Source organism: Anguilla anguilla, chromosome 3 (genome assembly GCF_013347855.1).
Source record: "Anguilla anguilla isolate fAngAng1 chromosome 3, fAngAng1.pri, whole genome shotgun sequence".
Lineage (NCBI taxonomy): Eukaryota > Metazoa > Chordata > Actinopteri > Anguilliformes > Anguillidae > Anguilla > Anguilla anguilla.
The window spans coordinates 64,002,465-64,026,502 of record NC_049203.1 but is presented as its reverse complement, the minus strand read 5'-3'; the positions used below and the strand labels follow the sequence as shown (position 1 = coordinate 64,026,502).

The 24,038-nt window shown below is 41.0% G+C and overlaps 3 protein-coding genes and 1 long non-coding RNA gene across 8 annotated transcripts in view; 1 reads left to right on the top strand and 3 right to left on the bottom strand.

Annotated features, from left to right (window-relative positions):
• The window catches only part of zgc:66433 (uncharacterized protein LOC321250 homolog), a 35,338-nt gene extending 20,156 nt beyond the window's left edge, over window positions 1-15,182 (bottom strand). Inside the window, exons 1-2 of one of the 5 annotated variants that reach the window (XM_035409367.1) lie at window positions 15,016-15,182; window positions 10,973-11,945 (exon numbers count right to left, since the gene is read on the bottom strand). Coding sequence is in view for 2 of the 5 variants with exons in the window: in XM_035409364.1 (XP_035265255.1) it covers window positions 9,244-9,278 (35 nt within the window). In the remaining 3 variants the exon portion in view is untranslated. Of the gene's footprint in view, window positions 1-2,245; window positions 2,514-9,243; window positions 9,545-10,972; window positions 11,946-14,768; window positions 14,914-15,015 lie in introns of those variants that run through there. The other 4 variants (XM_035409366.1, XM_035409365.1, XM_035409364.1 and 1 more) reach the window with 4 other exon arrangements.
• A 1,378-nt stretch (window positions 15,183-16,560) lies between these two features.
• Window positions 16,561-20,462, bottom strand: LOC118222767 (lysozyme g-like). The gene is made up of 6 exons (XM_035408588.1): window positions 20,091-20,462; window positions 19,797-19,889; window positions 19,305-19,492; window positions 18,556-18,694; window positions 17,989-18,091; window positions 16,561-16,861 (listed from the first exon to the last, which is right to left on the bottom strand). The coding sequence occupies exons 1-6, from the start codon at window positions 20,092-20,094 to the stop codon at window positions 16,807-16,809; spliced, it is 582 nt and encodes a 193-aa protein (XP_035264479.1). The 5' UTR covers window positions 20,095-20,462; the 3' UTR covers window positions 16,561-16,806.
• LOC118222768 lies at window positions 18,132-19,808 on the top strand. The gene is made up of 2 exons (XR_004764328.1): window positions 18,132-18,797; window positions 18,870-19,808. It is a non-coding gene; the product is annotated as an uncharacterized LOC118222768 (long non-coding RNA).
• A 366-nt stretch (window positions 20,463-20,828) lies between the features above and the next one.
• LOC118223705 (lysozyme g-like) lies at window positions 20,829-23,570 on the bottom strand. Its single transcript, XM_035410604.1, has 5 exons — window positions 23,446-23,570; window positions 23,027-23,110; window positions 22,569-22,771; window positions 21,806-21,944; window positions 20,829-21,471 (listed from the first exon to the last, which is right to left on the bottom strand). Exons 1-5 carry the CDS (start codon window positions 23,447-23,449, stop codon window positions 21,338-21,340), a joined length of 564 nt encoding a protein of 187 aa, XP_035266495.1. The 5' UTR covers window positions 23,450-23,570; the 3' UTR covers window positions 20,829-21,337.
• Between the last annotated feature and the right edge of the window lie 468 nt (window positions 23,571-24,038).

Below are 24,038 nucleotides of genomic sequence, written 5' to 3'. Positions count from 1 at the left end.
TCTGATAAGCAGCTGCCGTCTGTGGCAGATAATCCGAAAAAAAAGGGGGGGGGGGGGGGGGGGGGGGGGAGTTTCCCACCGCCGCCCCTCTGGATCCAGCGGCCGGCTTTAGTCCAGGAAACAGACCGCGGCGTCTCTGACAGCCCTCTTCAGCCAGAGAGGCACTGGGACGGCTAAACAGGATGTGGAAGCGATTTAGACCCGAGCGACGCCAAGCTAAAGCAGTTACTCTCCCTTTAATGAGAATGATTCGGAATACAATTAAGTCCGAACGTCGGACTTCCTGTTGATATTGCGCAGGAACCTGATGGGGCCAGAATCAAGACAAGAATCAATCATTTCCAAGATGGGAACTGAGGGTGGATCCCACAAGAGTCTATTACTGCTGCATATTTCACCAGGTGGATACGAGAAACTGGGGCTGCGCTCTTCTCTCTCCCAGCTCCGCATAAGAATTTCAAATCACTCCAGGCCGTATGGATGTGAGCAGCTTATGAATAAAATAATTTAATAATTCATAATAATAAAAAGAAGAGCACTCTCACAGAAAACGCTGCATAAATGCATCTTAAAGTATGTGGAATTTAAAACTAAATCCAATCATATAAGGGGTGCACCCATAAAAAAGTGACCACATATTCCCTGAGTTTTTGTGTCCAATACATTAAATTGTTTATGGTAAACAGCACAGCAGATAGCCATCCAAAAAGCGTTAGGCAAGAGACAACCCTCCAAAACCAGCTTTAACTGAAGTGCGAGACAAAATTCCATGATAACACAAATCCAGATGCAAATTTAAAATAACATATCTATCAACTGGGCTGTGGCATGTTGGAGATCGTTTGGGTATCCCAGAATCTTTTGTAGAGAAAAATGGGGTGTTACACAGAAATAAAAAATGAAAAACAGAGCGTATGATTTAAACAAGGAAGATTTCTAACAAAAACACTCCACTGAAACATGTGGACTTCAGTTGAGGACATCACTGTTACACACCGAAGAGACAGGATGAGCTTCTTAACAAAAAATGTTCTCTGTAAATGGAATGAAAGAAGTGAAACATTAGAACCTCAAATCTGCACTCACCCAAGTATGCATTGGGGTATAAATAACTTTTAAATCTGGAGAAATGGTTCAAAATTTAATTCCATCTAGATTCGGTATTAGTCATTGTGCCAAGAGTCGATAATCTGATCATATTCACTCTAATCTTTGATAATACTGATCTCATATTCAGGTTCAGCTCATATTCTGGACCGCTACCTGCCCTGGCTGTCTCTAGCACTTAAAGGACAAGTGCTTCAGCATTTAGGTGTGCCCGTCATGGATGTACATTTTGGCAATGAATATTAAAGTCAGACGTAATAGGACACTCTGAAATCTGCTTTGAGAGGCTAGATTTGGGCCTGAATCCGTAGTTGTAGTATTACTGCCACTTCCTACCAAAACAGTTATGCTGTGCTTTCAATTGCCACCCTCCCACTGCCCAGTAAGAAGAGACCACTGCCATGATTTTTCACAGACATGAAGTCTCCCAACAATATAAGCATCTCAGACAATATACGGACTAGATTACACTCTGTGATCTTGCCTGTGTATACTGAGACTACCCACGATTCAACTAGAGGTTGAGGTCTGGCTAATGGCATTTGTATGTTTATGTTCATAGCTTCTTACCCTTAATAGCTTTGACTGAATAACCAGAAATATGTAAAATATGATAAATATGCAGTGTTTGGAGAAGAATAAAAAAACACTGACTATAACCCACTAGAAATCGAATTCCCCCCCGGCACAGTTACGCACACACACACACGTGCATACAAACACCACACACCAACGCACACACGTGCACACACAGTTAGCCATTGAGCGAAATAACATTTGCTGTCCTTGAGCAGTCAGATAAAAAGACATTAAACAAACATACAGTAAGCCTGATCCGACAGCACCTGAAAAATACTGGATTCCATCCGCATTCTCAAGTAGTGTGAGAATCATTCAATATATCATCCATAATGGCACTAAGGAGAGGTGATGGGGATCTGACATCATCTCCACTGTCAATGAGCAGAGCGTTGTCAGGGCACAAGGAATGTATGCTTTTTTGTTTTACGAAATGTCAACAAAACAAGCCAAAGCAGACAAAAAAAAAAAAAAGAAATAATGAGACAAAAAAAATCTGTCTAAAACACACCAGTTTTCACTCCGCGTTCTGAGTGTCAAAACCTGGCTGCAGCCTTACCAAGACGGCAGGTTAATTTGCCGCTGACAGGGCGGAGAACTGCCTAATTCCCCCCTCGCCGGAAGCTTCCGTGAGCAGGCTGAAGCTGACAGTAATTGGCTGCAGCTGGAAGCCTGCTATCACCGCACGGGCCAGGCGTCGCTAGAGAATGCCTTCGTTACCAAACTCCGATCCATCCGCAATTAGAACACATCTCAGTACGTCCCCTCTGCGTCCACCCCTACTAATCAGTTCGTGCAAGCAAGGCCATCGACGCAGCCAATTACCCCTCTCCATTCCAAATCATTACAAATGACACTGTAAAACAAAATGCGAGTCCCCTGCCTCTAATATATCAATATATATATATATATATATATATATCAAACCGCTGATTGTGAACACATGCTCGTCAAATGCAGATCGCACACGAGCTATCCAACATACTTTGAAATCGTGCTGTGAAGTAGGCAATGTGCGGAGATGAAAGTGACAAGATTTAATAGAGCTGTAGGACAACGGACCATGCGGAGGACGTTCAGGCAGGAAGCGCGGAACATTCTGTCCTCGGTTACAACAGCGAATGAAAGGCACTGTTCCAACAACCAGCAAAATGTCACTTACAACAACAGCCCTCAGCGTTTACAGTAACAGATGCTCACAAGGTTACAGTCTTGGCAAAGAACCTAGCTCTTTGTTGACAAGAAAAGAAACAATTGAGCACATCTGACATGTTGCTGGATGAGTGCACTCCATCTTAAAATTACTCTCAATGTCAGCAATATATGGGTGTTTTTTTCAGTCAAGGATGTTAAGTACAACCAAATAATTTATGTAAAGGTTTGGCAGGAATATGGGATTTCATTATTAAAAGTCAAATGAGATGTGTTTAACAGGGCAATACTGATCAGCACAGTTTCCTCATTCTCATTTTCAAACAGTATACTGAACTCTAGAGTTTATATGGAGCATACTTCGAGTTACAGAGAAGATTCCAAGCAGATTTATCAGGGAAACCATTTGCCAAGTGCAACAAATACTGCAGAAGCCACTGACAATCTGCAGCCAACTCACCTTTGCTTTCAATTATTAATCAGACGCACAGCAGCAAAGAATGCTGGGAATTTAGGGTTAGCGGCTAAGCTGTTGCTCTGGGAATCATTTAAAAATTCCCGGCGAGGACACACAGACCAGAGAGATGGCTGGATTAGGCCCGAACATTCCGGGATGCTTGTCAGGGGGCCGGATTAATTCAGGCCCTGTCAAACGGAGCCAGAGGCTGGCCTCCTGCTGACCGCGCGGGGCTTCCCTAAAAGAGGGCCATTCCTCAGCAGCGTTTTCTCTGACACATTTAAGACGGCGACACAGTATGGGCACTCACAGGGGATTTTGCATGATGAAGACCCTGTTGGGTTCAACCGTTGCTTTGCTTTTTAGTCAATAAAATATTGGGAGCTATAATCCAGTGTGCGGACATCCATTTTCCTGCAATCTTCACACGTACTTTTATCCTACACCTGGCCAAATAACTGGTTGGATGTGCACACAGCTGCTCTACTGTGCACTCACAGAGGATCCACAGGCCCAACAGTGCTTCCGAGACGGGTCGGCCTGTCAACCTTACGTCAGGCGTGCTCGTGAAACGGGCTCCCCGAATCGCACCGATTCAGAGACGCGGTCCTCTGCCCCGACACGGACTTTCTACACAGGAAGAGTACCCTTCTGGAACATCGGCACACATATACGGTTGCTATGGGCTAGTGGGAGGTTGCGTAACCACGGCAGCAGGATGTGCACCGACCTCTGGGAGAGAGACGTACGGACGTGACGGACGTTCCCACAGCCGCTCCGTCCCCTTTCCCTCCCGACCGGATTCTCCGCATGTGGTCCCCACGGCCCCTCTGACCCGCCCCCAGAGACACACGGCACTATTTTCACAAGAGAAAACCTCACTGAATGTTCCCCAGTAAAGTTACAGCCCTAACAAGCAAGCAGGGGCTAATGGACTAACCTTGGATGGTTTCCAAAGCTAGCGCTTGGCAATGACGTCCTACTTCATTTCCAAACTTTTGTGGGATTTCAGTGGAGACAGTGGGCGGGGGAGGGACATAGCATTAAAGGACAGGAACAGAACAATTCTTAGACTGAAGTGAAAAATGTTTTTTATGGATAGATAACAGAGAAGATATGCAACAGCTGTGTAACTGCTTTTTAGTAATATGCAACATGTGCAGGGAAAATTAATGTGGCCACAGAAAATAATGATCAAATGGTAACTATGAAATTTAATCAAACTTCATGTTCCACCTTCTCTCTGCAATTAAGCAATTAAGACTTTGCTTTATTGTAGTCACCTTTTAAAGCAAGTTATCATCAAGTCATTCTTTGTTTTGCAGTTTTTTTTAAAATTTTTTTAACAGATCTGTCTTGAAAGCCTTCAGATTTTGTCACCTCTGTTACGCAGTCATGGATTACTGAACACCTTACACAGGCATCTGAATAAGACACCCATAATACCTTGATTAGTGATTGCATACACAGTGATTACATAGGCTACTCACTACAACACCATCTGGCCTAAGTCTTTCACAGCTGATGTTGACAAAACAATCACCCAGTGGCATGTAATTTAAACCTACCTTTAGCCTATCCTATGGACTAGAAGTCAGTTTCTCCTTTTGCTAAAGATAAGTGCAACATTCAGTATTATACACTTAATAAATTAATGTTTATATATTAGCTACAAACAAATCGATAACAGGCTATATGTCACTGGAAGACAAACAAGATGTAACTGGTTACAGGCACTGTATGATTGAGACGCAAAACAAATTCTCTGTAATCGGATCCCAGAACACCTGAAATCTGTTAAAACGGTGATTGCAGTGCTCGGCAAAGGTACCACACCTAATACACTACACAAATTTCCAGCTGACACGCCTACGTGCTTACACTGTTCTGCCTGAGGAGAGAGAAAAAAACGGATGGGACCACGTTGTTCTATTTTGCAGTTGCTCAAGTCAAGCCGACTGACTGAAAAATGGATGCTTTGTTTTTTTGGTAGCACACCAAAATGCCTTTAATTAGAGGTTGGGAAATTACACATGACATGGACGTATGCAGAATGCCATTAAACGCAGCTACGCATGTTAAGAAAGTAGTACAGCCTGCAGTAACCACAGCAACTAAAACTGGAACTAAAATCCAGTGCAAGGAAAGGACACATTTCGCGTGTCCTTTGGAAGCTCGGTCCCACTCACAACAAGCCAAAAGAAATCACGGAAAAACAGGAGTACTCGGTAAGAATTAAGACTTGAAACATTTACGCTACGCTTCGCTAAACCTCTCTTCGGTAAGTCAGAGGGAAATTAATCAGACAAGGGCTTCCACTAACGTCAATGGCTAATGCTGCTCTAGTACTAATCCACTACAGCAGGAATTCTGATCCTTTACAAATGTTTCTAACCCTTGGTCCAATTACATTTTGTAAGATGAGTGTCATGACCCACTTAGCAACGTAGTTGCTACAAATCCAATTTAATTATTGATATGCAGCACACGAGCAATCACTAACACCCTAGAAAGCCTCATGGGTACCTTGTGAGAAAATAGAGCCTAGGAAGGGTGCGGTTGGCTGTAAAAAGCAATCAGACTACATATCAGCTTTGTAATAGCCCTTCACTTCCTGTATGATTCCTACCATGAAACCAAACGCTTCAGAAGGCCTTTTCAAAAATTTGAGAGTTTTTCAGAGTTTCAGAGTTTTTCAGAACACACCTTCAAATGATGTTGTTCACCTGAGAGTTTATCATATTAGGCTTAACACGTCAGAACAAAGATTGCATTTTATTTTTTGAAAAACATTTGGTTTCATTACATTACATTACAGGCATTTAGCAAATGCTCTTATCCAGAGCGACTTACACAACATTCTGAATAGCATTTACATTGCATCCACTTATACAGCAGGACATACAGTATACTGAAGCATTGCAGGTTAAGTACCATGCCCAAGGGTGCAACGAAGCCAACCGCACTGGTGCTAGTCAGCAACGTCTCTCTACAAGACCAGGAAGTGAGCTTTCCACCGAAGCCAATGATGTCACCAGTTGCTTCTTTTCACACTGCTAAATCTAAGGCCAACCTTGCACAGACATGGGTGGGAGGAATACATTTCATTAGCTTTATTTCAGCTTTAGCAAGAAGACCACTGGCACCCAATCAACCAGTGGGGGGTGCTAGAGAGCGGCAAGGGACAGATCCCTATCCCTGGGCAATGCTATCACCTACCGCCAAATATTATCCTGCATGGCTACTGGAACTAGTGCCTCAATGGGGTGAGCGACCCAGACCATCCCACTGATTTTTTGTGACATGGTCTAATTTTCATCGATTCTTCAATGAATCTGTTCCATGATTGGATCTACAGACTTCTCAAGCCACCTGAGACCCAGCAATGACCCAATCACAGCCAAGTTCTGGCTCCAGACTCTCCAGTGCTGGAGAGATTACAGAAGAATAAAATGAAATTCTTCCATTAATCACAGTTGGGACATCTTTTGACATTCAGTGGGCAGATCACACTGGAAAATATGCCAAGCGTATATTCATCAGAAACCGTTATCTCTACCAAAAAAACAAAGCAATCTCTCTGAAACTATTCATCTTCTTGTCCTTGCTGTCACAGTCAAACTTTGGGGAGTCTTTTAAAAAAATTTTTTTTTTTTTTACAGGGGCTGATATTTATTCATCTGCTCTAGGTGATACAACACACAACGCTGACATGCCAAGCTAAACAAAAAAAGTATTTTTGGACCTTGGTATGCTCACAGCAGGCTGGTAAATATCATTGTCACTGAGGTCCTTTTAAAAAGGGCGAGAGTATTGAGCTTCACTTTTAAACCATATGAGCCTCTGCTGTACTTTTTATATTAAATAACAAAGACTTCAATAACTTGCAGCAATCACCCGTCACCAAGATATTATATGTCCCCAAGAAGCATATTTGTCACCAACTGAAAACAATCACTACATGTCAGATTTGCTAGCTTCAGTAGAATTAGGCCTAGTCAGAAAATCTTCCTGAAATAAAGATTATATACGGTGCACTTTCTGTTGTTCCTGAAGATTAACAATATTGAAGTGGTTTATAAATTGAATTAGATGTCCATCTAAATAGTTTGAATTTTCTGGTATGCTTTCTAAAACAATTTTTGTCTAAAAATAGCCTACCTCTAACCACTAGTTGGAAATCTGTGTCAATTCTTCCAAAATTATCCAAACTCACTCTGATTCATCAAAAATCTGTAATAAAGTAAATGTTGGCATTTATTTTGTTGTACAAATGCCTCCACACTAAAGAATGGCACTAAAGGAAAAGTTTCAACCAACCAGAGGAGAATCCTGGGACAGTACAGAACCCCAGATAGAACCCTAGGGAGGGAGAGTTTGTTACGCTGACTTTTGAACTGAGGTCAGAACCAAAACAGAAGACCCAACATTGTACGAGACTCAAACATGCCTCAGATACAAAGTGTGGCTCAATGTAGCCAACACATAGGTTAGCAGTTTTAAAATACCCAGTGATGACGTAGGTCCATAGTGCCCAACCATGTACACGGAGGGCCAAGAGTATGCTGGCATTCCAGCCAATCGCTGCCCCTGCACGAATGAACACACCTTCAACCAGAAAGGACGGAACTAGTTTGTGAAAACAGCAGATGAGGTGATTGGCTGGAATGAAAACCTGAATTCTCTCGACTCTCCATGACACATGATTGGGCACCACTGCTCTAGGTAAACAAACACAACACAACACAACACAACACAAAAAACCCTATCCTGGAAAAACCACCCATTTGCTGTAAGTGCACCTTTCTTCCTAACTCACAACATGAAAAAGAGAGGCCAAAAACCTGAAGAATGAGCAAGAGATTTCACACTTGGTAGGTTGACAAAAGAAAATCAATCTTTTTCCTCCAAGAGAATTAGGCCTACTTCCCAGAATTAAACAAAATTACACAGACGGAGAAAGACACCAATTCCATCAGACAGCAGCTGTTGGATGCTTAAATTGGAAAGCACTAAGGGAACAACAGGGCAGATTAGACTGATATGGGAAACATCAACAAACTTGTTAAAGTACACAGATGAAAAGCAGATGCAGTCCATTCCATTGGCCGAGGCATCCCCAGTTCTAGAAGGTCACACAACTTCAAACTGGCTTTGGTGAACACTGCCACAACAAAGCTACAGCAAACCAGTGCTCTATTTTAAATGTGGTGGCGGAAACGAAATAATAAGTTACAGTACGATTTCATACAAGCACTGTGAAACTAATGGGAATTGCAATAATTCAAGGGTTCAAGAGTGTATGTTGTTCAAAAAGATTATTCAGTGCAGTGACTCAACAATTTTCATTTTGTTCAAAAGCTCACCAAAAGAAAAAGAAAAAAGACATGCAAGGCTACTTCTTTTACACAGTCACGAGTAAAAAGAAAAACGTGGTCCCAAGAAGTGAGAAGACAGGGAAACATGGGTATGTTTCTGTCCATGTTTAAACAAGCGCTGCTCTCAGCTCCAACACAGACAAACATCTCACACAAACAAATTCTCTCATCAGCTGATTATAAATGCCTTTATCAAATGAACAATCTCTACTCCTGCTGCCACTTGAGAACTAGACGATCCCCAAAACGAATTCCTTGAGAGCATTCTGCAGGGAACAGCAGTAAATAATAATCTTAAAAACTATTCCCACAATGTACACAAATGTTCACGCATACCCAAACACAAGAAACACGGTTCATGTTCACAAAACAGACTGGCAAGAGGACAAAGACAAAACTGCCCATGTTTCACTTTAGATAAAAGCTTCACGGATACGCAAGCAGCACGCGCACGTTCGCTAATGCAATATGACATGTTTCAGCAATGCAAGGAGATCCCCACGTGCCCTGACAGGAAATCAAACCAACAAACCATGTGCCATGTTTACTCAGAAACCAGCGCAGACTTACCTTCCCCCCCGCAGGCAGCTATAAAATCCAGCCATCGCTCAAAGATGAAGAAAGTGAGCGAGCAAGAGAACGAGAAAGCAACAGAGACGGTCTCCTCTACTTCATTCTTCCTCAGTGAAGCCCCGAGTGAAAAAAAAAAAAGTCACACAGCCCCGGCGTCGATCTTCAGCCACAAGTCCTCTGATAAGTGGCCCTACGCACACTCAGGCACATTAAGACTGTTCCCCGGCACACTGAGGAGGGCAGACTGTGACACAGTTAACTTTGAGAGGAGCCCCTTCTACGGTCGGCCAAAAGTGGGATGGGATGGGCTGGGTTAGCTCCCCATAGTCCGCCCTGTTGCTCTTAACCGCTTCAAACCCCATCTATTCCTCCTCCTCCACCTCCTCCCACTCCTCCTCCTCCTCCTCCTTCTTCTCCACTCTCCGTCACATAATCCTCACAGCCTGCTGCCATTGTCTCAGCCTGGCAGCTTTAGTGTGGATTTGCCCAGCGTCTCCGTGATAATTAGGGGCGGTGGGTGGGTGGGTGGGGGTTTGGGGGACGGGGGTTGGGGGGGGGGGGGGTTGTGTCCCAAGGAAACGTGAGGGGTGTCCTGCCTGAGAACTCCCTCCATCTAGTCACACAAACAACAGGCCCAGCCAATCAGGAGAGCCGGGCCTCAAAGCCTGAATCAACAAAGGCAACAGATGTCTTTATCTCCACCCCCTTTCGTACCAACTTCGCTATAACCTTCATCGCTAACCACCCGTCCCACAGAGTGGCGAACGGTCTTCCAGAGACGACTTCGGCAAATCACCTCCATCAGCGGTGATCTATTATTTTTTTAATTACCACACTAACGCAGCACAAAGACTGACAGTTTGAATGGCGATCATGTGGAACACGTTATCTAGACATCCAGTCAGAAGAGAGACTGCCGGAAAGAAAGACACTTCTTGTTTTGCGATGGGAATTAGATCATTTTGATGTATGGCAGGGCACAGAGACGGGATTCTTCCTTCATTGGCTGCTTCTCCTCCTGGACTGAAGAGACATCGGCCAAATTAGGCACAAAACAACACAGAAAAACACGCACGCACGCACGCACGCACGCACACACACACACACACACACACACACACACACACACACACAAACAACTGCTCTGCTAGGCCTTTATCCAAGCCTCTCAAGGAAAATATGTGTCCGTGTAAACAACTGCAAGACCAAAGTGTCTACGACATGTTTGTGGCATTTCAAGATTAAATATTTTTATTCAACTGAACGTTGAAAAAAAAAAAAAAAAGAGACACTTGGCCTGTCAGACACAGCAGGAAATCAGTTTGTTTATAAAATGTGCTCTGCCAAAAAAAAAGGGAAAGAACATGAACCTAGTTCAGTCTGCACACATTTCATAGAAATATGCAGCATAATTTCATTCATATGATCACTTCTTAGTCAGATTACATACTTTCCCCTTCAAAGTTGACATGGCCATTAACAGTTCCCTTTTTTAGATTTGCAGGGTCGGCATCATATTTACAGCAGACAAAAAGCTACAATCATTGCAAACCTTCTGACATAACAATCCTTTCTGTCTGGAGTATTCAACACTGCAGATGACAAAGAGGACAATGAAATTTACCAGAGTGTACAGTTATTCAAAAAATGCAGTATATTTTTCTGAATGTCATCCAATGAATATGAATGTATGTGTTCCCCCTTTTAAGTGAAGCACATATCCTACCTTTATTTCCAGAGGTTTGAAGGAATGTTGGCCACATTTTTTCTTCTTGGAAAAAAAAAAAAAGTTCGGTATTTCCTGAAACATTTTCCACGCTGACCCAGCAGTGCTCTGAAACCACGGTCAATTTACTGAAAACTCACTATGAAATGTATTGTCATTAAAAAGCCTTAGAGAGGATCTGTTTGAGATCCACACTCAGTCTGCAGGGGTAGCAGAGACAATCTCTCAATAATCCTATTAGAAATATTATGCACCACCTTCAGGATTTTTCCCACAGTACAGACAAGCCATACAGAATACTGTCAGCGTTCAATAAAAATATTTATAAAAGTTTATGGTCTGAATCTCTTACACAGGCCACATTTCATTAAAGAATGTTCAAATCAGACAGCTGCTTACTTTGACTTGAAGTTTACTATCATTACATTAACATTTCTTAGGTAACAGAAGATACGGCACTAGCCCAACAGGCATTCTCCAGGGGAGAGGGGAATTCTTTTACATAATTTGTCTCGGGTGTATTCATTTCTACATAATCATTTCTGCCTTAATTTATGACCATGACTAAAATACAAGCAATCTTCTGATTATAATGCAAAAAAACATCAAATAAAGGCATTGCAAATGTCCCTCCGAACACTTTCAAGACGCAAGAGTTCTGAATGGCGAATGCGCCGTTTCTTATCTTGACTTGACCGCCCACAATATCTTCTCCTTGAACAGACAGACAGACAGACACACACACAATCTATGCCTGCAAATGAAGCAAGGGGCCCCGTTCTCCTTTCTCTGTCCGATCCCTCGCCTCTTCCACTTTTCTCAGACTCCAGTTTCTTTATTCCTCCGCTGGCAGAGCGATGTTTCTTTACTTTAGAAAGCCCTCCGAATTCCTGCTCACATCTGGAACGCATCGCCCGAGCCGGCGCTCGAACCCAAGATGTAATTAGGGCCATGTACGGCCAACTGTAAATAACTGAAAAAGAAAAAAAAATGATACCCTAAGCGCGGAGGAAAAAGGCTGAAATCGGCAAAGACGCAGCCACGGCGGTCGAAAAGAAACCAAAACGGGGGAGAGATGCGCCAGCATGTGAAAAAAAAAAAAAAAAAAGGGAACCCTTCTTCTCCGGTTTCCTGTCGGTGTTGACCCCTGAAACAGCCCGACGCGCTCGAGAGCGCAACGTGCCCCGGCTCTCTCTCCGCAAACTGACGTCCAGCCGGGTTTTTACTGCCGCTCGGCGAAGCACGAAACCCTTTAGTCTGCATCTGCCCTGCGTTCTCAATCATTTCATTAGCAGTCCGTTCCCTTTCGGATCGTTTAGGGGGTCGTTGTGTGTGGGCACGAGGGGCCACGCGAGTTAAAGGCCCCTCTGGAGGGTTTACGAGACACGGCTATAACCAAACGACTGCACCGGTGGTTTTATAGGACTTTTTGTTGTTGTTCTTGTTGTTTTTTTTGCCTGGTTTGTCCCATCCTAAACCGGCTTGCCACTTGTTATCCATGACAAGGAATCTGGTGCCCCGAGAACTGTGACGACTGTTTCCCAAAGAAAATAGGGCAAATTTACTGGTCAGCTGAGGTCAATATAGATGAAAGTAAACCACAACCACTCAGCAGGGCTGCCCTATACTGAACAACAACATGGAAAGTCCAGGCCCTGGGATTCGGGTGACAAAAGCAGAAAGAAATGCCAGCCCCAGTTCTGTTCGAAAAAAAGAAACACCCTGGACTCGAACCAACCCAGTCACATGACTGCTGAAATCTAAGATGGAAAAAATCTCTGGACCCTGGACCAATAAACTGTTTAAATCGCTGTCACTGTCTTCTGAGTAAACATATAGCCTACTTCAGCTGCCCAGGTGACAGTGATGAACTTGAGACCTGTTCACTCCATCTGAGGAAATGCAATGCCATGGATGCCTACCCAGAATCCACCTGGAGTTCTGACACAAAAGGCCTCCTTTTACAGCAAAGGGATTTCATAAGCTGCTCCTCTCTTCAAATTATCTCCAAGGAAAACAGTAGAGGACTTAAGCTGCAAAGGCTGGCTAGCTTCGCTAACTGACCGACGCCTCCATTAATTAAGCACCTTCAGCTGTAAGCCATGCTTTACAATCGGAATTGGGCTGATAATAAAAATACGCTAACAGCAACAAAAGTGACTAGCCTAGCATGACGCACCCTTATCTCCAGCAGTAGGACATCTGCTGCTGGCCTCTCTTAAATTCTTTCTACACCTACAAGCCTTTTGAGAAGCCCTAAGGTGTGTGATTCTGGGGATTTAGGGCCCGAAAGGGGCTCCTGATCGCCTGCCCCGGCAGACGGACGGACGGACGAATCCAACCTCAGCCCGGCGGGAACGTCTGCAGCGAGCAATCAGCTTTCCCTTTGTTTTCACTCCAGGCCCATCACTCCCAGCACTGCCACACACTGCCCGCTTCACACGGCGTTAGGTCACAGTTGGCCAAGGATCAGCTCCGAATACATCACCGGGAGACGAGATAGCAATGAGCCGCTTGCACAACTAAAGGCCAGAAGCCAATCTATATTAGAACAAACCTCTCCAATGAAAACAACACAATGAAAGTGGGTAAGTATAAGATATGTATCATCTTGGTAGTATATATTTTGCACTTTTACTTGCCAACATACAACTAAAAGTAAAATGTGTCATATTCACTAACATTCTGAAAGGCACGTCAATAATTGTGATAAACATCGGGTAGTGAGCAGTGATCTCAAATTTGGTCAGGGATCGAAGCATGACGGGAAGTTAAACCACAGAATGATGGCCATTTCACAGAGTAGGTAAGCATCAGTCCAGACATTTTATATTTCCTTTGATATTGATCCATTCTAGTAACGAAACACAGCGGAGCTTTCATGAAAGCATCACTAATTGCATGATGACATACTGTAACAAGAACTCCCAATCCATAAATGCATTCATCCATTTTCATTTACTGATGCCCTTCAGTCTACCCCATTCTGAGAGAACTAAAACAATTTGCCCCATGCACAGTTCTGTCTACGAAGCTGGACTACAGTAAGTGCCGTTAAAGACCTTGTTCATATTGCACTTCAGCGATGTCACGTCTGGGATTTCAATGTACTGGTGGAATTCCACTTCCTGTACTGTGTATTTATGACGACAGATTCTCCACGGATAGCTCTCAGTTTACTGTTCCCCCGATCACGCAGACAACTATTCACGCACCAGATACAAAGTTCAACGTGAATATCACTGGGTATACGTATCAAAATTATTAGGAATAAGTATCTACAAAGCCCTTAACAACCCCACGATTCCTCGTTCAGCCTGTATCAATGTTTGTCTGACTTACAGTCCAACACCCCCACCCAGATGATGTCCTAACCAATAAACGTTAACTGATGAAATGGTTATTAAGGACATTTTAACGGTTTAATAACGCGAGAGCATCTGTTGAAGTTGAGTTCAGCAATAGGAACACAATGTCTGTTCCGGGGCTAGAACAGTTAAATTAACTTTGGAGAGCAGACATGATGATGATGATGATGATAATGATGATGATAATGATGATAATAATAATAATAATAATAATAATTATAATAATAATATCTCCAGTGTGTCCGACAGTGACAGTTGATAAAATGGGATACTTCTACGTTTGCAAAATAATTATCCCATTCTTTCATTCGGTATTTTCCAGTATAGCCTACAAAAGAAGCGGACACTCCGAAAACTGTTATCTCCGTAGGCTACATGCTCTAGTTTTTGAACCACAACCTGGCACGTTAGCAAAAATGTTACCTTACGTTTGAACCCCTATATTCATGTCTCGCTTGTTTCGACGCCAGCTGTTGCTTTAAATTCGGTTTTTCGGTTTTATTCTGCAACACAAGTTTGTCCCAGCTATCTTCGGTTGAAGCATGACTGCATTGCCGTTGAAAAAAAGTTGAAATCACTTCTAAAACACTAGGCTATTGAAGTCTACATTTTGAGTCAAAACACGCGTTCTCCTACCGATAGCGGCAGAAACAACAAAAACAAAAAGATACTTACATGCTAGATTACACCGCAGTGAGAATTCTCGTTCATCCATAAAAGAACCAAAACAGCAATGGTAAGTGATTATTACATTTATCCTGGCGAGATCTCGTGTCTTTTAGAAAGAATGAGTACCGCCCTCCTCACCGCAAGGAAGTGAGTTAACAGCATGGAAGCGTTTGAGGAAGGGATAGGATAGGATGTGGAAAGATCATGCAACTTTCAGCTTTCCTCTTAAAACATTTAGGTAGCCTACAATATGTATTTTTAAGACCGCTTGATTTAAAACGTTTTATGCGTCTTGTAGAAAGATAACATCCTTGCACGTAGCTGAACGACACGAATGCACTAAAAACTTTAATTCATTCCATGATGGCAGGCACAATTAAAAAGAAAAAAATTTCGCACTTGACTTTTTGAATTTTTTTTTCGTCCTTTATATACTCGGACCTAACTACTTTACACTGTGTTATGGTAATTTGTCAATAGCATTACCTCATCTAAAGGATTGACCTCGTAGTAAAATTCTTGCTATTTAGCACTATCTAGTGGTCATCTTGCAGCATAACCACTTGTATCAATCTCCCAATTTTAACCGAATAGTTGCAACTTCTATGAAATATTGACTAGATTGATTTGGAATATCATGTGATGCTGCGTTTACAAGTTTTTCATCTACGTTACTCCTTATATTCGTTTGTTTTTAATAAGACAAAAAATAATGGAATATACAGTTTATTCATAAAGTGTCTGGTGGTTTACAAAATTTCACCTCATTATTTTTCATTATTTTCTTTCTTTTAAAACCGTTCATCTTGAACCCCTGGGCTCTTGTCAAAACATCATTAGAGTACTCATTCATCGTAGTACTGATGTCCATTCCCCCATAAATCTGAATATTCCCAACTCCAGCATTGTAGACTGCTATTCCACCTGAAATACACACCAATCTGTGCTTATATTTGAATGTCATTTGTATTCAGGTTATACACACCTTACAGTTGCACATAGACTATTGAGCAACAGTGGAATATTGGTTAGGGATCTGGGAATGCAATACACTGCAGGCTTAGATCCTGGGTGGGGCATAGCAGATGTAATTTTGCGCTTAACTTGAGATTATGTTTAGAAGTCATTTATGCTTGCCAATACACGATACAATGCAATGCGATACATATACCAGTAGCAAATAAGATTTAGACAAAGAGGTGAAACACCTTGTAATTGTTACTCCTAGGACCAAGATGGCAATTTTTTCTGGATCTGTTTGATGAAATCAGTCAGAATTTTAGTGCCTTGACTGATGTGCTGCTCGGTATTCCACTGTCCCTCTGGTGTGTAGAATTTCTTGTCACCAGTGGGATGTATCTATGTATCTGATATATGAGTCCCTTGACAAGGAAAGGACTCTTTGGCATAGTTCTTTTTGACATTCTGGGTCCTTACTTGCTGGCTAAAGTACTTTACAACAAAACAGGCAAATACAAATGCACCTAATCCTCTACAGTATCCAGCCCAGTCTCAATACCAGATAAATACACCAGACACAAAATGCCAGAATGCATTTTTCCAGTCGTTTTATTTTATTGTATATACATTCGTCTTGTTTTCTTAATCATAAATATCTTATTATTAACCTTTCAAAGAAATATTTACCTGCCTGACGGTAATGCAAGAGAAACACACTATTAAACTGTTTTGAAACTTGCATTGCATTGTAGTAAAAGTGAGATCAGAATAAAAAAAATTTAATTAAATCCATGCATGTCTTACAAGGTTTAAATAAAAAACTTTATTGATTGCATTTCACCCTGTGTCAGAGTTCTTCAGCACTGCAGGAGCTGGTGCAGTTGTAGGTGACCTGAAAGAAATAAAGAGAACATTTATACACATATCTCATTTGAGGTTGATCATGAACAACAACGTAAGTTGGGTAATTTACATACGATGTGTATAAACCTTTTAACTCTAAGTTGAAGTCATTCACTTTGTGAGAAATTGGCCAGCTGACTACCACTCCAAAATATGCATAAATATTGCTGACAGTAAAACATTAGCAATGTGCATTTTCTGAGGAAAAGGCAACTGCGATTGCTGCTGTTGGGCCACAAGTTATGCTGTTAAATCAAAGTCACAATTCATGAGTTTATAAAAAGTTTTGAAACTGAAAGAAAGTTTGAGAATCTGAAACCTTTTTCACCACTACATCTGCAAAGCTATGAATCTAGGGATTTATGGCACTGTTGAATGGACATGGACATAAATGTGAAAGCTCTCTACAAAGTTACTGGAGACCAAAATGAAATGTGAGAAAATGCTGTGACATTCCTGCAGGTGTCACTGCAAAACCTGTTGCCCTCTGCAAAAACAGTTGCCTTCCGCTTATTGTCAGTTCCAGTCGACCCCTTATTGGATAAAATGCTATCACATGTTTTAAACTTCAGTATAAACACACAAATAACATACCATTTGCCAGTGTCCATTTATGCCCCCTTGTTCTGCTTACCAAACTCAACTTGAATAATTTCCTGTAGTTCACTTTGTTAATCCCTTTAATAAATTTAAAAGCCTCAATCAAATCTCCTCTAAGTCTCCTTTTACTAAGCATGAAAAGTCCAAGCATCTCAAGCATTTCCTCATAACACTTATCTTATATACCCGGAATCAATCTGGTTGCCCGTCTTTGGACCTTTTCCAGCGCCTCTATATCTTTCTTTTAGTACGGTCCCCAGAACTGCACACAATACTCTAAGTGTGGTCTGACAAGGGTATTGTATAGGGTGAGTATGATCTCCTTAGATTTATACTCAATACTCCTGGCTATGTATCCCAGCAAGCTCTATGTAGGCAAGCTCTCTTCTGAGAACTAAGATGAATATCTTGGCATTGGTTTTGTGTTGATAGCTTGAAAAATATGCAACCAAATAACAATATTTGCCTTGCAGCAAAAAAAAACAAAAAAAAAAGGTAGAACACTCCAACACAGACCTGTCGCGTTCCCTATGTCCAGTCCCACGGTCAGAAGCCAGATTGAACCACCTGATCCTGTGCTTCGTTATTTTGCTGTCTGTGGTATCACTGCTCACTGCACCTGTACAAAATGACACACACCCCCACACACTCATCGACATATCTCCCATCAACTTAAGTAAATTTAGCTGGTCTAAAAAATCTTGTCTAAGAAAAATAATAATGAATAAATAAAATTACCCCTAGGCTAATTATGGAATGTGTTTTAATAATCACAATCAACGTAATAACAATCAGTTATATCACCCAGCTCTAGTTTTTGCATTTATTTAAATGTGATGAAGTGCTCATTGTATGCAGACTTGTTTGAGGAAGGCCTATTGCTGTTTCAGCATGGCGATGCCCTGTGCATGAAGCAAGGTCCTTAAAAAAATTGTTTGCCGAGTTTTGTGTGGAAGAACATGACTGGCCTGCACAGAGCCCTGACCTCAATGCTTGATTCCTGGGTGGTGCAATTGCAGTTGTTTCTTGAGCAATACAATCAACTTGAAATTATGAAACAGGATTGAGACAAAGGTAAATCACCTTTTGATTGTTGTTCCTTGGACCTGGATGGGAATTTGTTCTGGATCTTCTTGATGAACTCAACCAGAAGTTCAGTGCCTTGACAGTTGTGCTGCTCGCTATTCCACTGTCCCTCTGGTGTGTGGAACTGCTCGTCAGCCTAGGAAATATTAAGGTTTTTAATTCTCTATTTAAAAAAAAAAAAAAAAAAAAAAAAGCAACACACCACTGATACAAACATGTCAGAACTATTCCAATAACAGGTTTTACAACTGAAAAAGAAACTCATGAATGTGGCCTTCACCATTGGTATGTATCTATGTATTTGATAACAGGTTTTACAACTGAAAAAGAAACTCATGAATGTGGCCTTCACCATTGGTATGCATCTATGTATTTGATAGGTGGAAATTAGTTCTCTGATATTCTGGCCCCTTACTTGCTGGCTAAAGTACTTTACAACAAAACTGGTTTGCTCTCTTGGCCTGTCAGCTTGGCAAATACACGTACTCTTCTACAGTATCTAGTGCTCGGTCTATTAGATTAATATACAGACCATTTAAAAAAAAAAAATATATATTTACCTGTCTGATTGTAATGCAAGAGAAACACGCTATTAGACTGCTTTGAAACTTGCACTGCATTGTAATGCTGAATGGATTGCTTTCAAAACACAACATCCTGCATTCTTACTTGGGTTCCTCTTAATCTGCAAACAGCACAATACATGCTTTGATACAAATGGACCTCTACTGTACTCTACTGCCCACCTGCTTCAGTCCAAGACTCCAGCCGTTTGTCAGAACCGGTGGGGACCCGGCTCTGGATTCACGGGAAATGGAACTGGAGATCACAACTGGGCCTTTCTGACGACTCCTCGCAACTTTTATGATGAAATCTGTGTACTTGTTCGTCCTGTTCAGGTGCTTCTCCGCCAGCTCGTGGGACGCCTCCACCCCTTTGGAAAGAAAGTAATAAAAGCGTTTGTGGGAAATATCTCCTGTTACATGTCAGTACATGTAAATCTCCAAAATCAAAATCCAGACAAAGGTGAATTATGAGAGCGAAATGGCATTATAGTGGCTAAATTACGGCAAAGGAAAGTGCATTTGTGAAATTAACATGGTTGCCCATTGTCGTGCAGTTTCATAGTATATTACTGAAAAAGGCTGTGCGTTCATTAAAAAAAAAAGAACTTATTGAATATTGCTACACTCCCTGCACAGTCAGTCTGTCCTGATTAGCAGTGTGTTCTTATGCACCTGTTGATTCGGTCTTTGTAACGTCCACATAAGAACTGCAGGCTGAAATGGCAGATATCGGAGAAAAGACGATGACGAAGAAAAAGCACCTTTCTGTGGAGGAGGTAATAGAATGTTATCACAGGCCAGGTTTAGATGATGAAAATACAAAATATTTTCAGATAAAACCAGGAGTGGCAGATCTGAATTGCTGATGTCTCAGTAATTTAAATGATTTGCAACAAAACATTTGTAGGTAACTATGAGCAGCAGTATTAATAATTTCTTGGATGGTTAAAAGTTAAAAGGACTCACCCATTCTGTTCTACTTTTAGTAATTTTCTGTTGTCCAACTGTAACTTCCTCAGACTTCAGCTCTGGATCCACTGCTTTATACTCTTACATACCTGCAGGTGTTCGAATTATGACAACGAATGCTGCAAGTGCATCCAACCAGTAACCTGCCTCCTACTAATAAAGGGGATGGGCAAGTTTTTTTCCCCCCACAGTGTTACTTAGTAGTGTGAAAGATGGGTGCAAACTTATATAATTATATCCTTTAAGGCATATAATGTAATGTAATATATCAACATATTTGACTTCTGCATCTTGATCTGCCTGGTCATCTCCTCTTAACATTACTGCCCATCAGCTGGACCATTCTGAGCATGTACTGACTTTTTTTACTCGCACTACTGGCCAATGGTATTAGGCTACCTGTAGTTAAAAAAACATAAAATAAAAATAAGGTAAATAATATTTCTGTAAATGTAACTTCCCTTCCACCTCCCTCTCACCCCCTTCTCAAATGGTGTCCACTAATTTGTTTAATTGTAATTAAAGCCAAAGGAGGCTATTTTGAGGAAAGTCATGTCTGAGATTAAATAAAATTTATCTTTTTGTGTTTGTGTAGATAGAAATTGAAGAACATTTTTGTACTTTTTTGTACTCTGTTATTGTATAAATGCACATAAATTAAAAAATTATTTACCTAAAGTAAAAAAAGGTGGCCTAACATAATTTAAACTAGTAATTAAAAAAATTCACACATGGTTTAAGTGCAAATTCTCAGCATTTATTACTGGGTATTTTTATACATTTTGGTTTCAACATGTACAAATTACAGCACTTTTTATACTTAGCTCCCCCATTTAAACGAATACAATTTCACACTTTTTTCAGTCCTTATCTATACTCAGACACTAACTACTTAATTCTATGTTAGGGTAACTGGACAATAGCATTTCCTCACCTCATGGATTGACCTTGTAAAATGCTTGCTATTTTGGACTATCTGGTAGTCTTCTTACAATATAGTGGCACTTGTTTCAAATTTCCAATCATATCAAAATAGTATAGCAACATTTATCAAGTACCATTGATTTAGAATTTCATAAGATCATATTTACAAGGTTTTCATTTACTTCACTCCCTATATATATATATTTTAATGAGATTAAAAAATAAACAAGTATGGAATCTATAATTTATTTATTAAGTGTCTATTGATTTACAAAATTTCACCTCATTCGTTTTCATTATTTTATTTATTTTCCCCTCCTTTAAAAACCATTCTTGTTGAACCACTGGGCTCTGGCCACAACGTCACTGCCGTAGTCATCCCCGGTGGTGCCGATGTCCATTCGCTCATAAGTCCGGACATTCCCAACTCCAGCATTGTAGGCTGATATTCCACCTGAAATACACATACATCTGGGCTTAGATTTGAATTTCAGTGGTATTCAGTTTATACCCACATGTTGCAGTTACACATAGTCTATTGGGCAACAGTGTGGAATGTGGATTAGGGCATGCAACGATGACTGCAGGCTTGAATCCAGGGTAGGGCATAGCAGTTGAAACTTTGAGCAATGCAGTTGAAATTATACTTAGAAATAATTTATGATACCTTGGAGAAAGGTGTCAGGTAAGCAAACAAGGAATTACCTGTAGGATACAACGCAATACATATACAATACATGCGATACATATACAGTTAGAAACAGGATTTAGAAAAAGAGGTAAAACACCTTTTAATTGTTGCTCCTTGGACCAGGGTGGGAATTTTTTCTGAATCTTCTTGATGAAATCAATCAAAATCACAGTGCCTTGAGTGATGTGCTGCTCGCTATTCCACTCCCCCTTTGGACTGTGGTACCGCTTGTCAACCTAGAAAATATTAAAGTTTTTCATTCTTAAAAAAAGCAACACACCATCGATACAAACACTGCAGAACTGTTCCAATAACAAATTTTACAACTTAAAATGAAACTCACGGATGTGGCCTTTACCAGTGGTATACATCTATATATCTGATACATGGGTCCCTTGGTGAGGAAAAGACTCATTGGCATAGTTACATAGTTTACATTCGGGGTCCTTACTTGTTGGCTAAAGTACTTTACAACAAAACAGGCCGGCTCTCTTGGCCTTGTCAGCTTGCCCAATACACCTACTCCTCTACAGTATCCAGCTTAGTCTCAAAAGCAGACAAATACACCAGACACAAACGTGCCAGAATACGGTTTACTAGTTATATTGTTTTGATGTCTAGACATTCATCTTATTTTGTTCATAATAAATATCTACTAATTATTAACCTTTTTTAAAAAATTAATAATCTTATGATAATGTAGAAGAAAAACACGGAAGAAAACGGTCTTGAAACTTGCACTGCAGTGCTGAACGCATTGCTTTTCGACACACAACATCCTGCATTCTTAATTGGGTTCAATTTAATCAGTAAACAGCACAGTAATGCGCTGATATAAATCGACCTCTACTCCTGCCCACCTGCATGAGTCCAAACCCGTTGCCATGGTCACCCCAGCCGTTTGTAAGAACTCCGGGGGCCCCGGCCCTGGACTCACGGGAAATAATACCCGCGATCACGGCAGGTTCTATTTTGTGAGCCTTTGCCACTTTTGTGATGACATCTTTATACTTGTTCATCCTGGTCAGATCACTCTGTGCCAACTTGTGGGATGCCTCCACTCCTTTTATAAGAAAGGAATTATTAAATAATTTAGGGGGATTATCTTCTAAATACACGTCAGTACATGTTAAACAAAGGAAAAGAAAAAAAAATCCAGACTAAAATGAATCATAAAAGTGAAACAGCAGTATAGTGGCTAAATCAGGATGGAAATGCAAAGAAGTTAACAAGGTCAAGCACCCATTGTTGTTTCACATTACATTACTGAAAAGTGTGTTGTTCATAAAGGAACAAGTTATTAAATATTGCTACAGACCCTGCACACTCAGGCTGTCCTGTTTAGCGGTTTTTTGTGACGCGCCAGTTGTTTCGACCTTCGTAATATCGCCATAAATGCCGTCTGAAATGGAGAATATCACAGAAAAAACGCGCAATTGAGGACATTTCCTGCTTTGTAAAACAGAAGTGAAAGAAACAAAGATATCCTCAACTCGTGACCAACTAAAATCTGAATATAAATGACAAAGCAGCTTTCTGTGGAGGAGGTAATAAAGTTATCACAGGTTAGATGACAAATGATAAAAATACTAATCTTACCGAGAAAACAGAACTGATTTTAATTAAGCAACTGATGTCTCATAGATTTAAATGATTTGCAAAAAAATGTTTGTAAACAAATCGTTTAATTGAGTTTGGAACTACGCGCATCAGTATTCGACAGTGAATAGTACTCACCCATTCTGTGCTACCTTCGTAATGTTCTGCCTTCTGGCTGAAATTTCCGCGAACTCTCCAGCTCTGGGTCCGCTGGTCATTCACATATCTACCTGTGGAGGCGTTCCTATTACAGTGATGAAAACGGAAAGGACCGCCTACCAATGAAGTGATTCGCCAGTGTTAAGATGGGTATACACTTATACAATTGTATTATTTGAACATGTAGCCTATTAATATGTAGTTTATAGTCAAAAAGAAGTACAATTGTCATAATACTGTCAACGTATGTAAAGACAACATTATTTAAGTAAAACATCCAATGCAATAAGATGTTTAACCTAAGATACTTAGACTGCGAAGTGTTTCAGTTAAATTACATCCTCAAAGTTAAAAAAAAAAAAAAAAAAAGCAGTAAAACGTGTAGATTAAAAGGCTATTCACATTCATGTAAGTAAAAATATAGGTATGGGGCATGCCCCCGCCAAGGCGTAACTTGGCGGGATGGCATACCTGCCATCCCAACAAGTGAATCTACGTTATATTACTTTGAGGACATCATGACAATGTCCAACTAAATATAATAAAAATTCGCATTGTAATAATCCCGAAGT

Excerpts from the sequence above, each read along its gene's own strand:
- LOC118222767 (XM_035408588.1), bottom strand. Across the intron at positions 18,092-18,555 it reads CAAGGAACAACAATCAAAAG|GTGCAGTGAGCAGTGATACC; the intron begins GTGATTTACCTT and ends CATTTTGTACAG. Across the intron at positions 16,862-17,988 it reads GGACATAGGGAACGCGACAG|GTCACCTACAACTGCACCAG; the intron begins GTCTGTGTTGGA and ends TATTTCTTTCAG.
- LOC118223705 (XM_035410604.1), bottom strand. Across the intron at positions 22,772-23,026 it reads GGACAGCCTGAGTGTGCAGG|GAGTGGAGGCATCCCACAAG; the intron begins GTCTGTAGCAAT and ends TTCTTATAAAAG. Across the intron at positions 21,945-22,568 it reads ACGGGTTTGGACTCATGCAG|GTTGACAAGCGGTACCACAG; the intron begins GTGGGCAGGAGT and ends AATATTTTCTAG.